Source organism: Hypoxylon trugodes (genome assembly GCF_022578975.1).
Source record: "Hypoxylon trugodes strain CBS 135444 unplaced genomic scaffold F4822scaffold_5, whole genome shotgun sequence".
In the NCBI taxonomy this organism is placed as follows: Eukaryota; Fungi; Ascomycota; class Sordariomycetes; order Xylariales; family Hypoxylaceae; genus Hypoxylon; species Hypoxylon trugodes.
The window spans coordinates 3385119-3410626 of NW_026250020.1; the positions used below are offsets into that span (position 1 = coordinate 3385119).

A 25508-nucleotide genomic window follows, 5' to 3' on the forward strand; every position below is an offset into this window, starting at 1 on the left:
TAGACTAATTCTGAAGCTAGCATGTAGGTATAGATGGACTAGACAGGACTGGGTTAATAATGATACGGTAAGGTAAGGTGAGGTGACAGGGAGTCGCGTGTTGTAAGTCAATCTAACAAGTACCTAATGTAGGTACCTATAAGATAGTATCGAGCACTTGGGTATCGCTAATAATAAGAACGCCGAGACTTTCAGGGTTAGATTCGAGCCAATACGATGGAAATGCGGAAAATATCCAAGGTTACGTACGTCCCTAGTATCGATACCTAGGTAGGTTGGGGGGGAAGAAAGCTCGAGGGTAATTTAGATGGTAGGATGGGAAGCGAAGCGTGATAATGGTGGTGGTGATCGACTTTCAACACTTTGCGGGACCGCGGGGTTTGACAGATACAACGTGGTCCGTGATGAGGAAAAAAGGGGGGTTGAGAAAAGGGTTACTAGACGGAACGGCACGACCTCCCCTTGTTGTATTAGTTATGGAGAACATTCATCTTATTGCACAACTACAACACGAAAAGCTACGTAAAAATCTATTTAGGTATGTACTTCCCCAGACTGGGGAGATTTCAATGTATGATTGATCCAGGGTTGTATGTTGTCGATGAAAGGAGGGATGGAGTGAGTGAAGGAGAAAGAAGAAAAAAAAAAAAGCCGCCCCTCCAAAATCTTCAGATGAGAGGGCCGTTCATCGGATACCAAGATGCAGCCAACATGAAAATACGCCACCCTAAAGAATATGTATGTACGTACGATGTATTACTATGCCAAGTAGAAAAAATTGGCGACGTTTTTTCGTCTTACCAGCACCATCAAATAAAAGAATAAAATCCTTTTATATTCCTGGGTATATAAGATAAGACAGAGTATGTATTCCGTACCAAGGTACTTAATATATACCTACTAAGCTATGTCCTAAATAGATGGAATCAGACCTTCGCTACCTACTTAAGTAATCACATCCAATACCTTATAATAATATTAAGTCTATGCACACATCTTCTATTGCTTCTTCCAATAGTTTTCAGCAAACCCCCTAGCGATATACTCAGGTAACTATCCGAGTACGTAGCTCTGTAGTTATCTACCCAGGTAGTTAGCTTGGTTGGGTAACATCAAAGATACCCGGGTAGAATTCCGTATTCTATCTGAGGAATATTATAGCGTTTTCTTTGCCGTCTGGTTATACCAAGTAGTAACATTATCTACCGCCGACCATACATACATATGTACTGACAGGTTCGCTGACCTCCCCTCCGATTGATTTTTTCTAATGCATAAGCCTCCCAATCCATCACACGGCAGATCGGTAGAAGCCTGAAGGATGCTACCACTGCTACCTAAAACTGGCATGGCATTTTTGTGCGCAATTCGGAATTTCCCATTTACAAATCAATCATCTCCCTTGATGTCAGGAATTGTCATGGGTCGAATGGATTGGCCAACCACTGGGATATGGTGGCGCCACAGTAAAAAAAGAGCTCGCAAACATGTATTGGGCCACGCAAATCCCAAGAATATGCGAAGAATGCAGACAGACATATTGCAGGAAACTAGTATCCGAATAGGGGGTTATCATGAGATGGAACCTCACCTCCTTTCTTATTCCCCCTCTTCCCGTAGTATGAATAATGGTAATAATAATAATAATAATCCTACCAGCATATTGTTTCGCGCAAACCGACGGCATAGCGTTTGAACGCTCGGATATGTTTTCTTAAACGGGGGAAGTCCGTACAGAAAATAAATAGCCTAAAAATTCGTAGACCGTCGCCAAATTGTTTATAGCGACCCCCCTGGAGTATCGTTTTCGCGTTTTTTCTTCTTTCCAAAAAGTCGGCGTTATATATTCGTATCATCTTGGAGGCATTGAGATGTCAGAGTATCATCTCTCACACCTCCGATCAGGGCTAGTTGGTTACACAACCCCGTGGAATTACCTGCATCCAACCACGTTTTAACAACCAAACGGGCTTATCCTATGCGTTGCGGGACCTCATCGCCTGCCGCCGTGAGGGTCCCTTCGTACACAAACGGAGGGTATCATTTGTTTCCCAACCATTTCCCCAGTAGTATCCACGCGTAAGGCGGGATTTTCACTTCACGAACTAATGCTACCGATGTGATAGCATAGAATAATAAATCGCCACCGACAATACGATAGAATCCTGCGGCTAGTAATCCATCATATCAACGAGGATGAATTGAATACCTTGCAGTACTACCGAGATTCAATCTTGACTTGGCTTAATCGGCTTTCAACCAAAGACAATATTGACGCCCATTTCGGTACTAATCTTTCTCCACAGATCCGTTTCTCGAACCTCCGGAGAATCGTCGCTCGCATCATCTAACCTTTTCCAAACTTCTTGGATGATCTTCCAAGCTTGTCCAATGTTGGTCATTCCTTGACGCTGATCAATTCCGATAAATGCTTCTTGAGCGAGTGTCCGATCTTCCGCGCTTACGGCCTCACATGCGGCTACAAACAGAGGCCATAACAATGCTCCCATAGGTCCTCTATGCGTGACCGTTTTGACACAATGAACAAGTGCCGCATGAGCATGTTTTTGTACCACTTCGCGACGTACTGGGTACCCGTAGATTGTGCGATATAGATAGACGAAAGCACTATGACGATATGCTAGGGCGTTATGCAGAACAGACTGGAGCCACTGCTGTTCGGGTATATCTTCTCCGTTGGAGCTTCTTAGAACATCCTCCTCCTGAACTACAACATTCGGTGGAAGGCATGGCTCCCATTGTTCGAGTGTAGTCTCAATAGCTTGTGAAGTAGTCTCGAATTCCATCCGAAGGACGGCGCTTTTTGACGTTTGATTCTCTCGAGCGGCTCTTTCGATATCATTTTTAAGGGAGAGAAGATTCGATAATCGATGCATGATAGGCCATAAAGTAGTAGCCATTCCAAGCAACGTATCTACATTGCTAAGAGGGGACGACGCAGGGGCGTCCAATGGAGGGAATGGGACAAGACATCCGGCGGCCGGAGCTGTTGATAGGGGAGCCGATCCTAAGGACAATGCAGTGATGACATCGTAAAATCGAAATGCCTATGTTCTGTCAGCAAGACCCGCAGCTTATAGTATCCACATGAGCTGTAGCGTACACGTTCTAAGAAGAGACTGGCTGGAGTAGACTCTTCTTGAGATGACGACATTATAGTCAGAGCCCCCTTAAGGTGACCATCCACTATACTTGTTCGTCCACGTTGAACAAGCTGCGAAGTATATTAGTAAAAGGTCCACAAACATATTATATCATTACCAACACTCACTACTTCATAATACACCAACAGCATGATAGCTGCTAAAAGTTCTATCCTGTCCACTCTCCCCTCTTGCTCGATTAACCTGGCCAGTCCTTGTATGGCCTTGTTGTGGAAATAAAGAGACCTCTCTGGTGTCTCAATGCCTCGATATTCTAGGTGTGCACTTGCTAATGCGTATATAGCGTTCATGATCGGTGAGCTCTTATGAGATAGTGGTAACACCAATTGCTGAAATGGATTGCCGGATTCTTCCCGAAAAACAATTAAATGTGATAGTACATTGCAGAAATGATCGACTAAAGCTCGCCGATTGGGACGATCCGAAAATTCGGAGAACACCGGTAAGACGAATTCAAGTGTTGGAGAACCGACTGGACACGGCGCAATCATCGCAAGATCTGGTTGTAAAGATCGCGCCTGGGATACCACACTGATACTCGAATTCGAATTCTTTCGTACCAAGTCCCTTATTTGGTTCCTATTGTCTGCAACACTATATTCGTAAACGGTCGAGACTGAATCGAGAGGAGAAATCGCATTATCGCTCTCGGTCGAGAAGGTAATAGGCGACATGCCATTAAACTTGGAGTCTATCGGGCTGAAGCAGTCAGATTCGGAAATATCGTCCACCGTATCTTCTCGCCATTGATCACGATCTATCATTGGATCTTCCCCATGATTTTGGACGTATCCAGATTGTAACCCATCTCTTCTTCTCCTCTGACGTGGTTTTACTGCTTCATATGTGCATTCGAGGTCTTTTTCGGCGCATCGCGCACATCGTGGTCGTTTCTCGTCGCATTTCTTCTTCTGTTCAAAGTAGGGTGGGGTCAGCACGGACTTCTCAAATCGCAATTACGAGATACTAGTTCAATACGAGGTATATCGCACCTTTTCTTTGCTGAGGTCGTATTAGAGATTCAATGTCTTCGTCACCAAATCGCCTGTAATCTATGAGTTGGACTTAACATACCAAAAAGTGCAGCCTATATCAATTCAAACTTACATATCAGCTACATATTCAAGAAAAGAGAGGAATTTAGTACACGGAAAAGAGCGGCGACACCCGTACTAACCTGCTCGAGATCTTCTCTTAGGCACCTTTGGAGGCGCGAATTTGGTATATAGCAACATTTTGCTAACCAAGAACGAAAAATACCAACATTTCTTCAGGGTTACATATCGATCTTTTTGGTCGTTATGATATACTTCCGCGTAGATTTGTTACCCCTCAAATTAGAGGTCACTGCTTAGATCAAGATGACCAAGGCGTCTCTATTTCGTCTAGAATTTCAATAGGAAGGTATAGAAATACTAGACAATTAGGAGGGCAGTGGAGGAGGAATAGTATGATAGCGATGAAGAATATTGAGATATTAATTAGACTCCTAACAACCCAAAGAAAAGGGGTGAAGAATCAAAAGAACAGAGTAGAATAGTACAAATAATCAACCTAGGTAGTCTCAGCTTTCGGCCATCATCGTGACGGTGTGGAGAAAAAAAATGTAGGTCATAGCCTAGCAGCCAAGGTAACGGACCCCCCAACCTAGTCAAGAAGGACGATGGCCGGAGATAGGTTCCGAGGGTAACAAAAACGAATACATCTAATTATTGACGTTCCTACGAACTTCAGAAATGAAACCTTCAAGTCTAGAACTACTAGAAAGCCCTAAGATGATTGCAGTACCAATAATCGATACAAGATCCAAGCAAGCCAAGTTGGGAACTCCTTACGAACCACCAACTTGAATGTGGAGAAAAAGTGACGATCAACTAAATCAAGTTGCGGGGTTACAACGCTAGGGGACAACGGGCGTCGGCGGTTACTGTAGGTACATATTAAAATAATCCTTCGCTTCATGCTGGTTGGAGATGAATTTACGGACTTGTCAGTTACATAATCTTCCTAACTAGGAAGAAAAGAGATTAGAAAATCAAGGTCAAGCCTAAAATCAGCGGAGGTAGGTATTGAGCCTCACTTATTATCCAGAATTAAATAAACGCCCTTGTCATACCGACATATATCTCCGTAATTTTGGTCTTGTTATAGGTGGGTGTTACTTTACAGAGCAATATATGATATCTAAGATCACAAGATAGATTATAAATAGTATCCTTTCCTGTCGAGACGATTAATAATAGTCTAGATAGAAAGAATCGATGAGGTTGGTAGGATTATTCATTGTTGGTCTTCTCAAGCCTCCAAGGTTCTTAAGCTTCACTAAGCTTCAAGAGACGCTACCTATCTTAACAAGTACCGTGATTCGTGGAGGTTTTTGAAAGTCGCAACATGCTATTAGTTAGAATTGAAGCCCAACTGGAATTGAATTTCTCCTCATACTGCTCATAGGTATAATCACCATTAGTCCTAGTTCAGGTAGGCTCGTATGGACTTTTGGCTGGTTGGGTAACATTTGCCCATTTTAGCAGCTGGCTAGTTGTAGACCCAGCTACTATTGTCATCACAAGATCGACAAGTTTAGTTGGTTCAAGGCCCCTCGTCGACTTGATCGGAATATGCCGTCGCATTGTCTATCTTCAGCCAGCCTGACTGTTAATGCCTACCTGAAGTACCTAGGTATTAGTAAAAAGAAGACTCCTATTAAATGTCTCGATTTTTGCATTTGTTTAGCATGAAAATCCTCGGACACCAGTCCCGCATCAAACGTAAGGATGTGAAATCAACTTCCTAATTGGGTATAAATGGCTCTGGTAGGCTAATGGCTGGCTTGGTCCCTAACTGTCGGGTTCGATTAACTAAAAGATGAGCTGGGTCGATTAGTGGCAATAGGCCTAAATATCTATTCAATCATGTGCTGTCTATTCTTGATGCCTACGTTCCTTCACTCACTAAATTTGTACCTGAATACGAAGCTAAGATATTGGTTGGTTGGTTTGCTAGGTACCTAGGCAGGCAAGACGGTTGGCTGTTGGTGTTTTCCCGACTTTCAGAAGGCTCCCCTTGCCGACAACTCAGCCCTACATTAGGACGGACGGGTCTACACACTTTCGAGTCACGGTCGGCATCTAAGACCCTATCTAAGACTACACATGCATGTCTTCACCATAAACGCTAGTAAGAAGGCATCAATGAATCGGAATGGTTCTATCCGCGTTGTAGTTCATCGGCCCCCGCACATGAATCAAATCGTACATACGCACATGCGGGTATGAGGTAGGCTGTCCTCTTCAACCTATCCAAGACTATATATCTAGGCCGGTAGTACGTGAGTGATGTCGGTGAGAGTTGATTATCTATAGTATTGGGTAGTACGGATAGACGCTTGCAACGTATGAAATCCTTAGAAAATAGAAGGGTGGTACCAACAGAAAAGAGCGGGCATCCCTCTCTCTTTTCTTCTTCGGGTTGGATGCTTAACCCAATCATATTTCACCCAAGCTGACCCTTTGAATTCTTGCAGCCCGGGATATGTTCTTCTTGGGTCCAACCAATGCAGCTTAGAACAGCTGACGTTACACCTACGATACACACTCGTAAAAGCTGAATGGCGCCACCCAACTCGAAAGCCCGCTCTACGTTATCCGTGGCTGCTGAGGTTCATCAACTATTGGATAACCCCTCCCGTCTTTTGGTCGTCCTTTGGTGCGAGTCAGCACCCAAGAAACAAGTGAAAATGTATTGATCTCCTCAAAACAATCCCATCTTGATATGTCCATACTTCTTAATCCCTGTTCGTCCCAAAGATCTATCGTGTCGATCCATCCTCTTGTTGGTTTCTTGCGCTTTGCGTGTTTGTGACCGCAATGTGATGGGACCATCTCGATCTCAGCCTTGGGGAAATATCGTTTTTGAGGTGTGAAGTTGTAATACATCGTCTGAGTAGTGCTTACCGTCATCGGTTCTTTTTCTACCAGCGTTGTCGCAGTACCTGCAGCCTCAATTTTTCTCTTCTTATGCTTGTCTTATTAATCTTCAATTATAGTTGCGATTCTTAGTGATTTCATTAAGATCTCAAGTTATTAGTAAGGACAGTTAATTTCGTCGCATCAGTTGAGAAGTAAGAAAAAAGGCGTAATTACTTACCTACCAAGGTACCTACTTAGGTATCTATATGGTAACGTTTTGAGGGTGCAACGATACGAGGGCACGGGTGTCGATATTCTCGAATAGGCAGTTTCTCTCGCGCACCAGAATACCCGATATTCTGGATTTCAAACGCCCCAGAACATCAAATCGGAAAATACCTAGGTAGCCACCATGGGGAGGGTTTGGAGTTGTTCGAGTTGTGTTGGGTTTATGGTATTGGCAATCTTGGTTCCCAGGACGATAGCGATCCAAACCGACGAGTACCAGGTCCATCAAATAGATAAGAATGATTTTATTCGCCACCCGAAACGAGATGCTTCTTGTCAACAAACAGGGTGGTCACTTTGTCCGGCTTCTGCCAACGGAGGATGTTGTCCGACAGGTTATTCTTGCGCCGAGTCATCTTGTTATGCTACGACAGCAGGACCAACATCGGGATGTGGGACAGAAGGATATTATGATTGTCCATTAACTGCTGGTCCAGGTAAGTTGATACCAAGTCTCAACTGCACTTAAACCTCAATGGATGCATGTGTGTTGACCTTATCTTGTAGGAAATTGTTGTCCGGTAGGCTTCATCTGTGGCAGAGAAAGATGCGAAGCACCGGCCGGTGCATCAAAAGCGACATCGTGTTCACCATCATATTTCGCTTGTACAGCTAGTCCTTATGGTTGTTGTCCGAATGGCATGGCGTGCGGAATCTCAACTTGTTACTCAACCAACCCGGAAACGTTTCAAGTTAGCGGTACAGTAACGACTACCAATTCAAAGGGAGATACGATCACGACGATAGTTACGAGTACGACGGTCATAACACCTGGACCTGATGCATCCGATTCATCTGCTGCCACCCAGGGTGTAGCGAAATTGATTCCTAGTACAGTTTCTAAGCTACCTGCTGTTGGTACTGATAGCAGTAATAGCGGTAGTACCAATAGCGGCGGTGGCGGCGGCGGTGATGGCAATCTCAGCCAGTCACAGCTTGGCGGTATAATTGGAGGTGCAGTCGCTATACTTGTTATTATAATTATCGTCGCTGTGGTAATAATCTGGCGACTCAAGCGAGCTGAAAAAGCTGCTCAAGCCATCGCTCAATCTAGAAAAGAATCGTCCAGCGGCCAACCGCGTTCGCAAAAATCAGGTTTCGGACAACCCTCAGTATCGGAAGTTGACGGAATGGATGCAGAATCTGTCTTGCGAGCTCGTCATATGCATTACCGGACGCGCTCCGACTCTCCTACTGTCGGAGGACGTTCTCGTTCCGAAACGCCAAACATGTACGGTACCAATGCCTCGTCAACACCACAAGGAGGACCTACCAGCATCGCCCAATTACCGGGCTCTGATGCATCAGACGGCCGTCAATCAAGCATGGACTCTTATGGTCCTCGCCATGATAATGTACCCTTCGCGCAACGACCCAGCGTCGATTCTCAAGGATCATACCCCCATACCCACACCCGGCAATGGAGCAATGTGAGCGAACTTGACGGCAGCATCGGCAGCGCCCATGGCGTATCAGAACTTGGCACTCCAGATGCCGATGAGGATGCGAGACGGCGATCTAATAGCACCACCAGAGCCCCCAAAGGTCATATTCGACGGACGAGCGACCCATCTAGTAATAACACGACACGCGGGGTTCAAGGGGATAACGGTGCGAGCACTATGCCCTTAGGTCCATTACACGAGTTCGATGAATTGCACGGATATTACGGAGCTTCGGATCATACTGGACAAACTGCTGCGAGGTTGCATACGAAGAGTTCATCTATTAGTTCGGCGCCAGAGTAGTCAGGGGATAAACAATTGATGTATATTGGTTCTCGGAAGGGTAACACAGTGAAGGGCACATTCTGTGGCGATTTCATTTCTGGCTTCAAGACGCTTTCGCAGAGTTGTATTGGCTAAATCAACAGCGGGAGAAAATGATTTGGGTTACATACTTCAGGAGGCGGTCATAGCAAGGCGTATATAGGGGTTTCTTGTTGATACCTACGCTCATTCAAGCTGGGCTTTGTTTTATCAGGTCAATACTTGAGTACTGAATTCGAATGCATGTATGAAATGATAACTCGTAGATCCGATGTAGAAGGTTCACGTATCTAGCGAAATCTCGTAAAGAGCAAAACGGTGATTGTAACTAATCCTTCCTCAATTCCATACACAATAGCTCTTAGGGGTATATGACATCCATTAAACATCTCGACTAGATAACAAACAATTTACTTCGATTCAACCTCAGCTTGGGCGGCTTTCTCGTCGCCAATTGCACTAACCACGCCGACTTCACCGCCTTCTTCGTCGACACCCGTGTGGTGACCCCTAAGTCCCACTTCGGTAGTCGAAAACGCATCGGCAGGATCGCGATAGGCGGGTATAAAGTTGACAGCACCGGCATAAGAGAGGGCCGCGACGAAAAAGCACAATGGTACGACCATGGCCAAAGCGGTTTGGTGGGCATCGGCGGCAACACCCGTCAATGGGGGAACACAAGCGCCACCCATAACACCTGCTACAATCCAACCAGAGCCTCTCTTCGTGTGACGGCCAAGTCCGCGCATACCGAGTGCGACAATAGTCGGGAAACAAATGGATTCGAAGAAAAGTGTCACGTATAACATCGACATACCCGTCCAGCCACGTTGTGTGATGGATGGTGCGATGAAGATGATACAACACGTTAAGAATACCAAGAACACTTTACGAGGACGTACGTATTTCATAACGAACGAACCGATAAAACGACCTAAAGCGAAACCGCCCTGAGCGCCGGCGAGAAGACGCGAAGCAGTAGAATCGTCGGCCTTGGATTGTGTGTCGCGAACATAGTTGATGAAATAACTAGCGATCGCAATTTGAGCACCGGTATAACAAAATTGGGCGAAAGCAGCATGGAAGAGGCGATATTGTTTCCAGAACGGCTTGTCGTCGGCATTAGCGTGCGTCTCAGTCGCCTGGAAGGCCATATCGGCATCGGTAATTTCGGGAATAACGGAAAGGAAGAAGACGAATGCGAGTATAAAAACGAAGATCGCAATCGCTAGGTAAACCCATTGTACGTTACGAAGGGCTGTCGCGTCGTCGAATGCGAAGAAAACGTAGGAACCCAATACAGGCGCTACAACGGTGCCTATACCATTGAAGGCTTGAGAAATGTTGATACGGATTTCTGCATATCGAGGTGGACCACAAACTTGTTTTCTTTGTTAGAAGCGGTCCAATGTCCAAGTGTCATTCAACGTTGACGACTTACCGGTGATGTACGGGTTAGCTGCTGTTTCCAGAGAGCCCAGGCCATTACCAATGACAAAGATGGCCATACAAAATCCAGCGAACGATTTCGCAAGAATGCATGGCCAAGCAATTAGCGCACCGATACCTATGATATCCCTAGTTAATCGCTTCGATTCTATACTCAACTAATTTAGAGCAAAGAGCTACATACCATAAAGACAAAGACCCCATATGAAAGTGGCTCGATAACCATAATGGCGTAAGATCCAATTGGCATGACCGAGGGAAGCAAGAGGATATGCCCTACACAAAGGTAATTAGCAACAGGATACACACGTACCACTAGGCGTAAATGAAGCAAACGTACCCGAAGTATGCGGCTTGAAGACCAGAGGATCGTGATTTAGTGATATTAAGCGTGTTTTGAAAGTGCTTGTTTAACGTGTCGAGCAAGCCTTGGCGAAGTTAGTCGGTCGCTGTCGTATACAACCAAAGCCTAGGATGTTGGTGTTTGATGTTACGTACCATAACTAAATCCCCAGAGGAAAAAGAGAACCGTGACGAGACAAATAGGATATAAGGATTCTCTAAGAGTAAGTTCGGCTGCTCGAGTGCGCTTGTCATCTTTGGCCCTAAGTGACCGCCTCTTTAGGAACTCCTTAAAACCCATCTTGCCAATTACCTAAGGTGAAGAAGGGTTCAAGGTTTTATTTAGTTCCGGTGTCACTGTAGGAAAGGGAGAGATACATATGTAGTATTCCTTACTTTGAAATAAATGGTGTGACTAGAGCCGAGAACCTTGAGTTTATATGTAAACGAAAGTGAAGGAAGGATACAACCCTGGTATTTATTAATTTAGGAAATTAATGGGTTCGATTGCTTGGTCCAGGTTTCCCTTTTTTTTTTTTTCAACTTTCTTTTTCATCAATCATTGATCTGGGTAGGTACGCGAGTTGGTGGTCACGGCTGAATGACTGTGCCACATAACCTTAAGTACATGTCGGGTAGCTTAAGTATATATGTAGCTGTCCGTACATTACATTTGATTGTACCTGCTCTACTTGTTAGAACTTACATACATACATATGTATGTATCATCCCTCCTTCCCTCATGTCGCATTCCACTCGCATTCCTAATCCAACCAAGCTAAGCAGCTAAGGAGGCTAAGAAACCTTGGAAACCTGGGGTTTGAGTTTAGATGTGGGGTGAAGCTTTCACTTCCTAGAGGCTTTGCGGAGTGTGGAGAGGCCGCAATTAGCCCGAGGCCCGAGTCTCTTCGTGGTATAGTACCCTACCTAAGTATGTAACACCACCATATCTCGGGCTTAATTGAGTTGAAGGTATAATGGAAAAGTATTCGTCATAGTAACGGCCTGAGCCGATCCTTTATGTAGTCGCCAATTTCTTATTGGTTCATAATCCTGCCGTGTCTCACGCCGTACAACCCAATCCACCTATTTATCCCTGAAACTTCGATTTCATTTTTTTGAACGATCGACGAAAATGATCCTTTGCAGCGAGGCTAACGACACTTGCGACTATTATGACCGAGATTTTTGATAGGAGATGTTAACATGGATCCGAAAGAAATGTAACATCCGCCTCTCGCCTCCCGAGATCATATCGTTTACTTTGTTTAGCTTTAGAGCAATTCCGTGACATGCTCGGTATTCAGGATTGGTCTGTAAGAATTAGTTGGGTCAAAGGGAACATCTGTGAGGGTATATACAGAAAAGAACAAACTTGATACCCGTAAAGGGTTCCACCAATCCGATGGTGCTTGGTGATTGAGGCTTCATGCTTCATACGTCGTACGTCGTGCCTTCGGGGGAAAACTACACCTATGCATATATGCACGTAAGTCGGCCGTCCCGACTAGCATGGTGACCCCACAGAATGATCCCGTCGATCACGAAGGGAGATGGAAGCTTGGTCCACATTGAAGCTATGTTAAGGGGTGCTGAAGGTGGAGAGAGACCCGATGAAACTGATGAATCCCCGCTAAAGATGCGGAGGAAGGGATGCATCAAGGACGATATCATCTAGCTTTGACCTGCATTGTTCGGGTCCAGTGGGGAAGGTGACGCCTCATGGAAATGAGATCTCACGTGGTAGTGATGTGATACCTACCTACATATCCAGGTGCAGATTGATGATTGAATGGTGGCGTGAAAAGGACTCATGTCTTGCACCTTGAGTTTGCTTCAATATCCGACTGTAGTTCAGTATTGTCAGATACTTTAGTAAGCAAGGTCTTTCGTAACTTTTCTCGCCCTTGACGGACGCTACCCGTCCACTTGTGTAATTCGGCTAAGTGAGGTATGATCCAACATGATGTTGAGTGTCGCGATAACTAGGAGAGACACTCTTGGGAGTGAACGCCCAGAAGAAATGTTGCACCTTAAGGATATCATAGCAATGATATCTAAATGAAATGTGTCATGAATTGATAAAAAAAAGCAAATTCTAAACCAACACAAGAGCCCTAGGATATGCGATTAAACGATACGACGACACGAAGCCGCTTATTCATCAATTTATATTGATCTTTGTATTCCCGGTCGCGACGCCTGGTATGTTCCGTTCTGCTTCGCAGGGTTGAATATCTACGTGCTCCCGAGACATGCAAAGCTATGCCATGACTTGCATGGCATACTGTGTCTCATAATGAGGTTTTCTTGTCCAGAAAGCAAAGAAACGGACTGTGCCAAAGTCGGGATAGCACAAGCCGCGAGACCGGGAATAGTGACGATCGGAGCAACGGATCTTCAAGACGTCCCCTGCACTAACTTAAGTACCATGGGATATTTCGGCCCTTCAGCTTGTACTCGCCTCGAATTGCCCCGAATCAATAACCTCCCCAAACAGTATCTGTACCGATACTAGTTTGTGTATTCGGTGGCGAAGAAAAGAATGTAAGGAGTGCAGCCCTATCGGATGTTCGGAGGGCCGTTCTATACACGTTAGCCATGGACGCCGAACACAAGACGACGGTCTCCGAAGGAAAGTCGTTTTATCAACATATCACGGAAGCTCCGGGATAGCGGCAAACGATCCGTAGGAATGGGCCTTATCCGATCGGGATGCATGCATATTTCGAGTTTGCTGCCAGAGGTGTTCTACATGGCACCATAAACAGGTAATTATTATCACGAATCAATGCTTGAGATCGGCGCCCTCCTGTGGACTCCAATGTGCATTTTGAAGCATCCCGCGGGAATGGGGCTTTTAATTTATTTCCAGCTAGATTCAGATGAGCAGTACGAGATAGCGAATGTCTCGGCTAGAATCCGTTGGGACAAATCTTGCATTTTGAAGCTATCCGTCCCATAACCGCAATTCAAATACTAACCACTCATAATGGCCACGATACCTTAAGCCCGCTTTAGATAAAGGCCGTTAGTTTATTCGTACATTTCGCTGTGGCGTTGGCTATCGAGGGCTTAAAATGGTACACCGACTCTTGGACACTCGAAGTTGGTGTACCCATAACAGCTTAGAAAGCCATTCTTGACATATATAAGGTTGTCTCTCATCAAAAACGAGTTAGTTTCAGCACTGAACCATTTTGGAGTCTTCAAATGATAATACCTAGCTGAATTGCGGCTTCTTGTATTCCTCCACCCAGACGTGGATCTTTGGCGCAAGTACAAGCTAACATATTGCTGCCACTGCTTGCGTAGAGTGTACAGCTGTGGCAAGAGTCGAGAAAGCCACCAAGTCTTTGAGGTTTTATATTACCTCCATCATTGATGTAACACCTACAATCAACATCATTCAGTTAAATCCTTCACATCTCTGTCATGCGAGGTATCCATGTATACCATGGAGTGTAACTTACATGCCGAGGTCGAGAAATGAGCAGCGCTTTCTACCCATATCATTATAGATACCACCACATTCACCTCGAAGATAGTAGATATTCGGTCGCTGGTCGGAGTTGACTAGACCTAAGGTGTTAGGATCGCATAGGATACGGAAGTCCTTGGTAAGAGTGTCGTTGTGAGCATTAGAAGTGGACGAAATGGTGGAATTGATGGGTGTGATATTGTCCCGACGGGTGTCAATTGCCGCGGACACCAAAGAGGTAGCTACGAGAGAGATTACAACGGATAAGGTGATGGTAAGCTTCATCGTGAAAGGTGTAACCTGGGAATCGACTCATTCGTCGGATTTCGGTGTGTTGAAATTGAAGTAAAGTGAGGTTGATCAATTGATGTAGACGAGAAGTTTAAAAGCTGTGAGACGGATTGAGCGCGTTTGCTACGTAACTGCCTCCCAAGATACCTAGTGGGAGTTATAAGGGTAGGAGCATTGGAAATAATTAGATACGTGATACAATGATAGCTCGATACATACGGCAATTTTCTTTCTAAATGGAAGGCGCTTAGGAGGCAACTGCGTACTTGCCCCGTATTGCTTGCGCGTACTTGCTGCGTTAGGATCATATACTCCGCCGTCTTTCATCCCGTCACCAAATAGCTGTACTAGATAGGGAAGGGGTCTAAAACTTGGAGGTGATCCTGTGTGTTGCTGATGAGCCTCTCGATGTAGCCAGGGCAGTAAGGCATAACAGCAAGGTTAACTTTACGAGGTAGTAAAGCTTGAATAAAACATTCCATAGTTCGCTGGCTACCTGCTACGAATACACGTATTATGACCTTGGAACCATTCTATCCTCAAGCCATTTTTCCAGGCACAAAAGGATGACCAGCACTAAGTCCACCATCAACCGCCCAAGCCTGTCCATTGACATAGCTTGCCTCATCACTGCCCAAGAATAACGCCACACGCGCAATCTCATCAGCAAGGCCACCTCTCCTAAGAGGGTTCAATTGTCCAATCTTCTTTTCCGTACCATGAGCTCGCGCCGCAGCAAATGTCGTCGCTGTCATTCCCGTCTCTATGAGACCCGGGCATATCGCATTAACGCGTATTCCCGTTCCAGTCAACTGATACGCCAACGATTGTGCTAACGATATAACAGCTGCCTTAGAAGCGGCATACGGTGTTGTCCCCGCATTAGACCGTAACCCGGCTACCGATGCCGTAGCCACTATACTACCCGACGGTGTAGGTTTCTCGGTCGATGTTCGTTGCATCGCAGGTGCCGCGTATTTCGCAGCCAAGAATACACTAGCTACATTTGTATCAAAGACCTTCATAAACTCGTCCTTGCCTATGTCTGTGAATTGCGCGTAGGGTCCGACGATGCCGGCGTTGGCAAAGAATACATCTAATCGGCCGTACGTTTCAAGGGCATGATCGACGACAGCTTTAACGGCGGACTCGTCAGCGGCATCGAATTCTTGCGTGTACACATCGACACCGGGATATAAGGACTCGATTTCGCGTTTATGTGTGGCTAGGTGGGTATCGTCGAAATCGCAAATGTATACAGCTTTCGCGCCATTCTCAGCGAACTGATGCGCGCTCGCACGCCCAATCCCTAGTAATGAATTTGCTCCTGTGATGATAACAACCTTGCCTTGAACACGAGGACCTGCGGATTTCCCAGCAACCTTCTTGATCGTGGGGATTCCTTCGAAAAAGGAGGTCGAACTCGATGAGGCAATCTGGTTACCCAGAGCTTGGATTCTTTGTTTTGCGGTGTCGGACATGGTAGAGATTCGTTGGTTTAACTAGCAAATAGCAAATAAATCGAACTTTGGAATGGTGAGAATTACATCTTCTTCACCTCCCGATGTTAGTGCATTTGTCCAGCTGGCCATAGGTGACCCCTTACACTCTTGTTGGACCAAGGTTGACATGAATAGATGCGGAGATAAGCGAAGGAACCGAGGCATTGGGATTGTAATTTACAAGGTACATAATGACGTAGAGGGGTCGAGGTTTATTCATTTACAGGATTATATGTATCAATGGGTGATAATACTATGGATTAATGCATCACAAATTTCACGCAGATATACCTAGGTATACGGGATGAAGACTTGAAGAATATGAACTAGTCTATTATACAACCTCCATCAGGAAGTGTTGTCTTTTGCTTCTAGATGCTTTTCATCTATTTTTCTATGCATCTTATGGCATCTCAGATCCTGGAGTTTAAGGAGAACCCTCCAAAACCTCCTTATTTGTCACATTTGAGAGAAGCCTGCAATTCCAGTCCAGTACCGCCTTGTCTAAATGCAAAAAGGAAAAGGAAAAGCAGCTTTTGTAGGAAGCTCATGTCAAGCTGCTAGGCCGTATTCTAAACGACTGATGCCGCCCCGAGAACACACCATGTACTAAGGGGGTGTCGTCCATTATATTCATCATTACATCCTTCGTCCATCCTAGGTAAGAAAATTCCTTTATTTGCTGATTTCTACACCACCGGATGCTCCTAGAGCCTTCTTGATGTCACCTATTTTAACGTTAGCGCCTTGAAATATTGAAAAGACATGGATATTGTAGAAGAGATATAATAACTTACCGTAGATCGCGAACTGACCAGCAGTCAATGTTCCAACCATGAAGAGACGGGCGCCAATACCGGCGTATGAACCACGGAAACCAAGCTCCTTGGCGATCTTGATAAGACGGCTGGTAGTACCCTCACCAGGGAGACCCTTGGTCTTGTTGATCTTGGACAACATGGTGTCGGCGGGTTGGGAAACAATAGCAGCGGCGAAACCAGCGATCAAACCGGATCCCAAGTTAACGGTGGTTTGTAGGCCGTTGGACATCTTGTCCTTTGGGTATTTTCGGTAGACGGCCTCGGCGACCTTCTCGTAGACCACGAACTTGGCCATGGTGTAAGGAACCCTACATACAGTTAATATTACTCTGGATTATAATTAAAAATCGAATGAGCATGAATGATACTTACTGCTTGAACAGGATAGGTCCGAAACCAGCGTAGAAAGCACCAACACCTTCTTGCGATAGCATCTTGCTGAAACCGCTCACTAGACCGCTAGCGTAGGTAGGCTCGGAAACGAGACGGATACGAGTAGCCTCGAGAGGGCATAGGGCAATGTCGGCGAAAAACTCGGCGAAAGCGGACGAGACGAGATAAACACCGGTACGGTAGTTCGAGGCATTTTCGATACCTAAGATATTGATAGATTGTTGTTTGAAGAATTCATATCCACCAAACTTGAAAGCTCCCTGAAGGAAATATCCAGCAAATGTGGGGCCGACACCGGTGAGAAGAGCACCGGCACCTTCTTTGGCGATAACTTGACGGAAACCACCGATGAGACCACGGTTGTAGGTGACAGGGTCGAGTTGGATTCTTGTTTTGACGCTATAAAATATGGGTTAGTTAATATCTTTCAAATATGGTGATGTCCGATATCCAGCGCAAATTTCACAACCCCAGATAACGATCCATACAGAACACATATCCAGTTTGAATGCGCAAAGACGAATGACGAGGAATTGGAAAACCTACACATCAACAGGAGTAAGGGAACCGTGAGTAACGGAACAGCAGACAGCACCGGCAAGGGCGAATCTGGAGTAAAGAGCAAGACCGCTAAGCTGGCCTGGAGCATTGGCAGCAGCTTGTCGCGCAAGGGCATCGGCCTTTTCTGCGGGTGCAGACATTGTGACTATTGGAGGATGGAGGTGGAATTAAAAAGAGAAAATATGTATGGGATTGAGAGGAGATGATAAAAAAGTGACGACAAAAAATGTATGTCGTTCACGAAAGGAGGCTCAAATTACGATGCCGTACGGCCTTGAGGCTTTTTAGAAAATGTGGAAGGGATAGTGTAGGTAGGAAGAAGCTGTTCTTGTTTCGGCGCCAGCTGGAAAAAAAAAAGATTAACAATTTGGTCGGAAGATGGCGGAAAAAGTGGATTGCTAGGAGAGAAAAAAAAGTAGAATGGACCAATTGAAGCGCTTAGAGAGGGTTTCTTAGGGGCAAGAATAGAACTTTTTCGGGTATTGATTCGCCGGTAAGTCCGCCTAGCCACTTATAGAAGTTTACATATGGTACCTAAAGTATGGTAACAAGCCTCACCGCTTAGGGGGGGTTTGATAGAGTTTCAACCGTTTCAACCACTAAGAACAAATCAAAGAACCACATGTTAGAATTCTATTTAACCGTATGTGGCTGACCAAATCCTCATCCCACCCTCATTTAAACTTTTAATAGATACATTCTTTCATCTGTTCTTATCTTTTAAAGCATTGAATTCTGTATACATCGCGAAATATCTCGGCTTTTATAATATACTTATTTCTTACGCGAAACTACAAAAATTTATGACACGAAGCATACGGCCCCGATAGTCAAGATCAAGACAAGAAATGACTCGGATCATAAGGACTTTATCTGACTCAATCCCATCACCATTAAACCGCATTACATAAGTAAGCCAAGGCCACTTGCGTATTTGTCCCTATGACCTTTGGATCTTCGGGGTTAGGCCTTGCTTTTAAGGGTGTTTATTGGCGCGAGGTTACACGGCGCGATGCTTGATTTATCGCCGTGAGATAACCAATATTACTCCTCCAATTCCAATTCCTTATTCTTCTTACTTCGGTCAGCATATCGAGAATCCCAAGGACTCAGTTTTCGAGCTCGTAATATTTGTGACTTCGCCTAGCATGACTTAATTCGACTCGCAGATATTACTATTTACTATCGCAAAAGATGATGTCGCGTGGAAATAAGCGGTTAGGGACTGCGCACTCTCTCAGTCGTGGCGATGTGAAGGGGAAACGTTATACCGATCAGACTCATTGAGTCATATAGCAAAATACAGCTTGCTCATCATAAACTACGTCGCAAGGTTCGTGTAGTGAAATTGGCCACATTAGGTTGACTCTAGAAGAAATTGCAAGTCATGATGCTTCGATAGTCTACCAACTTCTACCACAATATCAACGCCAAAAGAATACTTTGGCTCTCGCTCCTTCGCTCGTTCAAATAAACAATTCACTTGATAGCAAGGTATCAACCCGTCCGTACTAACTCAAGCTTCCCATCCCAATGATTGGATGTACCCCTCGTTCGAAGACGATATTCTTTGATCGCCGCGGCTACATCTTTGAATCTAGTAGAGCTTTTCGCTGCTTCTCGGATCGCGTTTTTCCTAGGAAGTATCATAGCTTCCCAAGCTGCATAAAATATGTACGACATAGATGGTACCCCAGCAGCGACGTGATTCGGCGTTGCGGGACCAACGTCAGCACAAAGATTTGGATCTTGTACGTTCCACATATATTCATTAACTGCAGCATGTGGTCCAATAGTACCTGGGCCAATCCAAACCGGGATGGAGTAGACGTTTCCAGTCCACGATTGAGCCGCATCGACGTAATGGGTTATATATTCCGAATCTGTATTTGAATAGGGATATGATTTCAAACGTCCCGAGGCCCATCGTATATATTCTTCGACATTAGCTGATGGAGTATTATGTGTTGTTTGAGTTTTAGCGGTAGTACCTCTTGACGTAATCCCGAAAGATCCATCGTCGTTATCGAAGAAACTCGATGTGTCATGACCAAAGCCATCTTCAGCAGGATCAAGAAGCTTGTCGAAATCGACGACGCTGCTTGTCGAGATGATATCGACATCCTCCGAAAATTCGGGTTCTAGCTCAAGCCGGATACGTCGAAGACCACTCAGAACCGAGGAACCACGACCACTAGATATTACTCTAGCTTCTCTGATAGCATTCTGTTGCGCAGATGCAAGATCTAAGAACGAGGTGAGTTGTTCGATGACTGGACCTGTCGAACGAGCCGGGATATTCGTCAATGTTAACGATGTAAGCCGTGGATTGGTATCAGGTCCCAAGGCTAATGGATAGACACGGCGGATATTCCTGAATATTGTCCCCTCTGCAAATCGTTTGGCAGATACCGAAGGAAGTCCATCTATGGAAACGGACGGGACCTGTGTCACAAGAGAATGATGAACTCGAAGAGACCGAATTGCGGATGATATTACGGCTCGAAATAAGGGCGCAGAGCCAGGCAATCCGACAATCCTTATACCTTTTAAGTCGAGGTTTATCGGGAAACGAGTTGGGGTGCAGAGACAAGAACCACACTCTAAATGTTCAAGTCGTCCTCGAGATGTTCTAACCAATCTTTCGATGCCGGAGACAGTGAACCGATTTCCGTTCAAGTATAGATGTGTGATACCACCATGCCCCAACCTTGGCTGGTCTCTGAAATTTGAAATATAGGTCGTACCGTCAAGGAGCGACTTCTTAACTGTATTGGCATCGTCGCGCCTCATAGGGGCAAGTCCATCAGGACGAACAGCTTGCCATTCCTGTAGTTCGGGCCGATCCACTTCTCGAGAGTAGAATGGCGAGTCTGCGAGATATTTCTCCAAGTTATGATTGCGATAGCTATCCCCAGACTCCTCGATGAACTCGAAAAGTCCATGTTTCAGGTTACCAACATTCTTCGGTAAGGCCAATTTCCCCTCCTTTTCGAAATGTGCCTCAGTATGGAATGTGAAAAGAGAAACAGAGTGTTCTACAATATCATCTAAAATCTCGTCTCCTAGTTTATTGTAACTAAGATCAAGACTCCATAATTGATGGCCGAAAGTCCGAAGTAACAGACTGGCCGTCAGATTATCCATCTCTCGACCCGCAACTTTCAATATTCGAAGTTCCGGCAATGAGTTGGGGTTCAAAGATGATTGAATTGCAGTCTTGACCGAGCCGGGAATGAACGATATATCTAAGTAGGCTAGATCCCTAAATAATTGAGAACTGAAGAGCTTCGATGTAAGTTCATGGCGACAGCGAGCTAGATCAAGCAATTGTAAGGATCCTGTCGCATTGGAAGCCGTAGCTAAAGACTCCGGGTTCAATTCCGGATGACCGTCCACGAGCAAACATATCAGGCCAGGAAATATTTGGGGTAGGTTCTTGAAGCTTTCCGATATTGCACGTTCACTTGCTTCCGAAGAGTAGAGCCCGGATGCACGTATCGCGAAACTTCGGAAGTCTAATGAACGCACGTAAGACCTCGTTTCCAGTCTTGTGGTTTTGATATGTTTATTTATGAAGCGACGGTACCAAGATAAATCTATGTCTTCCATTTAGTATGCAGATCATATGCTAGTAGAAGCTATCCAGTACCTAGACAAACGGGTGGATAACAGAGGATTGGTGTAGGTTACAGAGGAGATGATTCAGGGCTTATTCAGTATTTAAATACTCACCATCATTCGGATGTAGCCCTAACTGTCTAACTGTTACCAAAGGATCTTTCCAAAGACGCGGCGCGAATTGACGATAAAACCGGCGATTCACAAGACAGCATCGTAGCCAATCAATCACTGGGATATAGGCAGCTACCAAGGATAACCAATCCGGACCTGTGATTGCTTCTTCATATGACGGTAGTATCTCCATTATAACCATTCGGATCGAATGATAGGACGCATAGCAATGAATATTTACTTGATGATCAATTCGATTAAGTTGGTTGTAGTTTTTATGAATGATGAGTTAATGAAGGTGGCGGATTGCTTGTCATGGGCGTGTTCGTCATTCTTCAGCACTGCCACAATGACTTGATAGGCGTACTATTAGTCAATTATAGGCACCTGCACAGCGTCATTGTACCTATCCTATTCCAAGGGAAGTCCCCCCTGAGTATTAGGCGATTTAACGCCTTACGCCGGACAACTTAGCACTTCAATGTACCTAGATAATTGGCATCACACAAAATATATCGTATTCCTTACCTTAACATCTCGCAATTTCTATTAGTGTGTCTGCTTTGGTGATTTGTCGGAGGAATATATTCTATAATTTCCTTCAATCTACCTATTATCAAAATATGGTAGCGAAATCTAGATCCATGTTGGCATCTAGGAGCGAGTAGCTATTGAACATAGCAAGCTATCGAACGATATTCACATCTTTCCAGCTCGGACTAGAAACTGAAGTATTCCTCCTGGCTTCAACCAATTCAATCTTAAACATCTCAACTTTTTCCTGCATCTTCCTTTAGTGCCACTATTCTGTTTAGAATGATGTGATCATCTGTGGAATCTGAGTCTAGCGCGAAATAGGCGATTCGCATTGCTTGGAAACGAACACTCTCGGGTCCTCCTTTTCCAAGCTCACTCTCACCTGCAGCTTCTGGCCATGGTGCTCTTCTCTTGACCTCGTCAAATCCAGATTCGACTAACGCGTTTGGATAGATGACCTCGCTCTCAGGATTGACATCATTTAAGAAACCTCCTGGAGCATCATTGGGATTGTCGGACTTGAATAATGAGTTGTAAATTCGAACCTCCGCCTTTCGAGTACCAGCTGCCTCTGTCGACACCCATTGGATGTATGCCTTCGGCTTTTTCGTTTCCTTATCAAACACAGCTCGTATTTCGGTTACCTTACCGGTTGACTCATCTTTGGTGAACGATACTGCTTTGATGGGATAGGGAACTTGAAGGAGTCCAACGGTCTAACCCGAAAGTCAGTAATAATATAATGCATGCTGATTATAATAGACGTTTACCTTTCCAGGAGCCAAGCGGAAGAATGATGGATCTGCTTCTTCCCTAAAGTCTGAACGATCAATGTAAACGGTCTTGGTGAATTTTACGTCATGTGAGCCCATCTTAGGATCCTTTGGACTAAATGGAAGTGTGAGAGCTTGGCCGTCAAGTTCCTCGCCATCTTCAATGACCACAGGGATGGGGTCCAGGATAAGCATTAATCGCGGGACTGTTCGTTCTAGGTATTTACGGATAGCCTGGTCGAATCGTTTGATCTCAATCACAGAATTGGCTGTTGTTACACCAAGCTCATTGACGAATTCTAGGATAGCACCGGGCGGAACACCTCTACGCTTAATTCCGATCAACGTATAAAGGCGGGGGTCATTCCATCCTCGTACAATCTTCTCTTCCACAAGTTTTAGGATTTTTCGCTTGGAAAGGATTGTGCCAGTGATCGATAACCGTCCATATTCCCTAAACATACGTATTAATTGTTTGGCTCGATATATGTTCGTTATATCAGGGCCTCCTCCCAGGCATGCGTTAACGTACCGTTGCATCGGCTCGTAAACACCGAGTGTATTGTTTAGCCATTCGTAGCTGACTCGACTTTGAACTTTACATAAACGGTCAGCGGTGGTATTACATAGGAAAATCGCAGCTAATACTATGATGCGAAGGTAGGGGGATAGCAGTCAGATTGCATACCGAATTCTGTTGTGCATAGAGAATGCGTCTAAGGTAGGGATCAGCGACCCGAAACAGATGAGCTCCCACACCTATCGGTACTTACGATGCCCTCAAATGAGTCGCAAAGACAGTGTGTGAAATCGTACGTTGGATAAATCTTCCACTTGTCGCCGGTACGATAATGTGGTTTCTAAAGTCAAGAGTTAGTAGATGCGATAGGTAACAAGGGATGGTCTACAGGGCCATGATATTGACAATCCCTTAAACCAATAAACCAATAAATATCAATAAGGCGATACTCACATCAAGGACTCTGTAAGCCGCGAGATCCCACATTTGTGGATTGCCATCCGTGATGCTAGGTTCTGTCAATCGTTGTATACGATAGTACTATCTCTTAAGAGTCGACTTACTCTAAGAAGAAGTCAGCATATTCAAGCGGTCGCGTGATCTCTAGACAGCAGTAGACTAACCTTGCTTCATCCTAAGGAAAGCTTCCTGAGGTTTATATTTCCCATCTCTCATATCCCTGAATTCCTGGAGATTCTCCTCGGCCGATTGTTCAGCATGTTTGCATCGATATCGTGGACCGGCGGTACCTTTCTCGCCTCCTCGTTGAAGTTTGATTTCAGTATCGCTACAATGGCAAACATATGCCTTCTCGAGTCCTATCAACTTTTCGGCGAGATCATATAGCTTTTGGAAGTTATCGGAAGAATAGGTGATCTTGTAAGGTTTAAAGCCAAGCCACTCTACCATCTCGAGTATAGCATCGAAGTATACCTGTTCTTCAGCTTCGGGATTTGTATCATCGTAGCTATCGGTCGAGGTTAGCGTCGTCGCATCGTGTCGCGTATTCGATATGCCTACCGAAGATAACATTCGCCTCCGTGGTATCTAGCAAATCCGAAGTTGACTGCGATAGCTTTCGCGTGTCCTATATGAAGGAAACCGTTCGGCTCAGGGGGGAAACGGGTGAAGACGGGTTTCATAGGTCGAATCTTGAATACTTCATCTAGAAAGCCCGTCTTAAACATATTATTGGGATCAATTACTGGTTCATCGGTCGTCGCTTTCGGTTTCGGGGCAGGTTTGGATTTCTCTTCGTTCTTCACTTCGCTTCTTGCGGCCTCTTTCGCCTTGGCTTTTTCGCGTTTTTTCTGTCGCTTCTTCAACTCGGCCTTGGATACCATCTCTCCCGTCTCTTCGTCAAGTTGGAGCTTAGCAGTACTTTCTACTAGGTCCGCCATGATCGCGGGTTCCCCTTAGGTAGTAGCAATGATATCGAGTCTGTTTTTAGTTATGAGTGGGTTGAGTAGAAGATTGGATATTGTTGATTGAATTATTAAAGATAAGGCATGAAGAGTCACATAATTTAATGTTATGCCCCTCGTTCAAAAAGTATGAGTCGACAGGTTAATACAAAACATCCCGATAAGATAAACCCCTCTTAAGTGGGTACTCACACTTCAGTACTTGTATCAATCGGGTAAGTACAACCTTTACATCGGCAATGAAGGTGGTCAATGCGTTTCGTGACACGGACATCATTTTATCGGCCCGCCGGCACTAGCAGAGCTTAATTTACTCAATCAATATTATTATTTATTTCTCCTATTTTACGTCGAGTCTAACGAGCTTTGAACCCTCACGATAAAGAAGCCGGCGATATTCCTAGAGAATGTCTCATCAAAATTGTATGATTCTGAATATTGGTAATTAGATAGTGAATATTAACCTTGGAATACTGTCCTAGATACTACAGAGTACACCACTCTACTTATTATTCACTCGCCCAATATC

The 25508-nt window shown here is 45.0% G+C and overlaps 7 protein-coding genes across 7 annotated transcripts; 1 reads left to right on the forward strand and 6 right to left on the reverse strand.

The window, feature by feature from the left end:
- Positions 1-1975: 1975 nt before the first annotated feature.
- F4822DRAFT_272234 (uncharacterized protein) lies at positions 1976-4687 on the reverse strand. Its single transcript, XM_051454731.1, has 6 exons — positions 4363-4687; positions 4260-4272; positions 4178-4187; positions 3293-4096; positions 3125-3235; positions 1976-3068 (listed from the first exon to the last, which is right to left on the reverse strand). Exons 1-6 carry the CDS (start codon positions 4418-4420, stop codon positions 2256-2258), a joined length of 1809 nt encoding a protein of 602 aa, XP_051314967.1. The 5' UTR covers positions 4421-4687; the 3' UTR covers positions 1976-2255.
- Positions 4688-7354: 2667 nt separating this feature from the next.
- F4822DRAFT_272460 (uncharacterized protein) lies at positions 7355-9345 on the forward strand. The gene is made up of 2 exons (XM_051454734.1): positions 7355-7818; positions 7889-9345. The coding sequence occupies exons 1-2, from the start codon at positions 7506-7508 to the stop codon at positions 9127-9129; spliced, it is 1554 nt and encodes a 517-aa protein (XP_051314968.1). The 5' UTR covers positions 7355-7505; the 3' UTR covers positions 9130-9345.
- Positions 9345-11392, reverse strand: F4822DRAFT_272392 (MFS general substrate transporter). The gene is made up of 5 exons (XM_051454733.1): positions 11098-11392; positions 10940-11027; positions 10784-10875; positions 10592-10717; positions 9345-10531 (listed from the first exon to the last, which is right to left on the reverse strand). Exons 1-5 carry the CDS (start codon positions 11240-11242, stop codon positions 9561-9563), a joined length of 1422 nt encoding a protein of 473 aa, XP_051314969.1. The 5' UTR covers positions 11243-11392; the 3' UTR covers positions 9345-9560.
- Positions 11393-15136: 3744 nt separating this feature from the next.
- Positions 15137-16368, reverse strand: F4822DRAFT_272506 (NAD(P)-binding protein). The gene has a single exon (XM_051454735.1). The coding sequence runs from the start codon at positions 16192-16194 to the stop codon at positions 15253-15255; it is 942 nt and encodes a 313-aa protein (XP_051314970.1). The 5' UTR covers positions 16195-16368; the 3' UTR covers positions 15137-15252.
- Positions 16369-16516: 148 nt separating this feature from the next.
- F4822DRAFT_405311 (mitochondrial carrier) lies at positions 16517-18393 on the reverse strand. Its single transcript, XM_051458278.1, has 4 exons — positions 17976-18393; positions 17409-17828; positions 17013-17344; positions 16517-16943 (listed from the first exon to the last, which is right to left on the reverse strand). Exons 1-4 carry the CDS (start codon positions 18128-18130, stop codon positions 16891-16893), a joined length of 960 nt encoding a protein of 319 aa, XP_051314971.1. The 5' UTR covers positions 18131-18393; the 3' UTR covers positions 16517-16890.
- A 1094-nt stretch (positions 18394-19487) lies between these two features.
- On the reverse strand, positions 19488-21918 carry F4822DRAFT_437522 (uncharacterized protein; the record flags this gene model as incomplete). Its single annotated transcript, XM_051462422.1, has 2 exons — positions 19488-21589; positions 21726-21918. 2 exons carry the CDS (start codon positions 21916-21918, stop codon positions 19488-19490), a joined length of 2295 nt encoding a protein of 764 aa, XP_051314972.1.
- Positions 21919-22287: 369 nt separating this feature from the next.
- On the reverse strand, positions 22288-25095 carry F4822DRAFT_405317 (glutaminyl-tRNA synthetase). Its single transcript, XM_051458279.1, has 8 exons — positions 24576-25095; positions 24179-24522; positions 24009-24070; positions 23809-23895; positions 23724-23751; positions 23568-23631; positions 23033-23489; positions 22288-22978 (listed from the first exon to the last, which is right to left on the reverse strand). Exons 1-8 carry the CDS (start codon positions 24953-24955, stop codon positions 22496-22498), a joined length of 1905 nt encoding a protein of 634 aa, XP_051314973.1. The 5' UTR covers positions 24956-25095; the 3' UTR covers positions 22288-22495.
- Between the last annotated feature and the right edge of the window lie 413 nt (positions 25096-25508).

Excerpts from the sequence above, each read along its gene's own strand:
- F4822DRAFT_272234 (XM_051454731.1), bottom strand. The coding sequence starts at position 4,420 with ATGTTGCTATATACCAAATTCGCGCCTCCAAAGGTGCCTAAGAGAAGA. Across the intron at positions 3,236-3,292 it reads TGTTGGTGTATTATGAAGTA|CTTGTTCAACGTGGACGAAC; the intron begins GTGAGTGTTGGT and ends TATACTTCGCAG. Across the intron at positions 3,069-3,124 it reads CCAGTCTCTTCTTAGAACGT|GCATTTCGATTTTACGATGT; the intron begins GTACGCTACAGC and ends GACAGAACATAG.
- F4822DRAFT_272460 (XM_051454734.1), top strand. The coding sequence starts at position 7,506 with ATGGGGAGGGTTTGGAGTTGTTCGAGTTGTGTTGGGTTTATGGTATTG. Across the intron at positions 7,819-7,888 it reads TCCATTAACTGCTGGTCCAG|GAAATTGTTGTCCGGTAGGC; the intron begins GTAAGTTGATAC and ends CTTATCTTGTAG.
- F4822DRAFT_272392 (XM_051454733.1), bottom strand. The coding sequence starts at position 11,242 with ATGGGTTTTAAGGAGTTCCTAAAGAGGCGGTCACTTAGGGCCAAAGAT. Across the intron at positions 11,028-11,097 it reads CCTCTGGGGATTTAGTTATG|GCTTGCTCGACACGTTAAAC; the intron begins GTACGTAACATC and ends AACTTCGCCAAG. Across the intron at positions 10,876-10,939 it reads CTTCAAGCCGCATACTTCGG|GGCATATCCTCTTGCTTCCC; the intron begins GTACGTTTGCTT and ends ACCTTTGTGTAG.
- F4822DRAFT_272506 (XM_051454735.1), bottom strand. The coding sequence starts at position 16,194 with ATGTCCGACACCGCAAAACAAAGAATCCAAGCTCTGGGTAACCAGATT.
- F4822DRAFT_405311 (XM_051458278.1), bottom strand. The coding sequence starts at position 18,130 with ATGTCTGCACCCGCAGAAAAGGCCGATGCCCTTGCGCGACAAGCTGCT. Across the intron at positions 17,345-17,408 it reads GGACCTATCCTGTTCAAGCA|GGTTCCTTACACCATGGCCA; the intron begins GTAAGTATCATT and ends AACTGTATGTAG. Across the intron at positions 16,944-17,012 it reads TGGTCAGTTCGCGATCTACG|GTGACATCAAGAAGGCTCTA; the intron begins GTAAGTTATTAT and ends ACGTTAAAATAG.
- F4822DRAFT_405317 (XM_051458279.1), bottom strand. The coding sequence starts at position 24,955 with ATGGCGGACCTAGTAGAAAGTACTGCTAAGCTCCAACTTGACGAAGAG. Across the intron at positions 23,752-23,808 it reads GCGACTCATTTGAGGGCATC|ACGCATTCTCTATGCACAAC; the intron begins GTAAGTACCGAT and ends TCCCTACCTTAG. Across the intron at positions 23,490-23,567 it reads GTTTACGAGCCGATGCAACG|GGAATATGGACGGTTATCGA; the intron begins GTACGTTAACGC and ends ACGTATGTTTAG.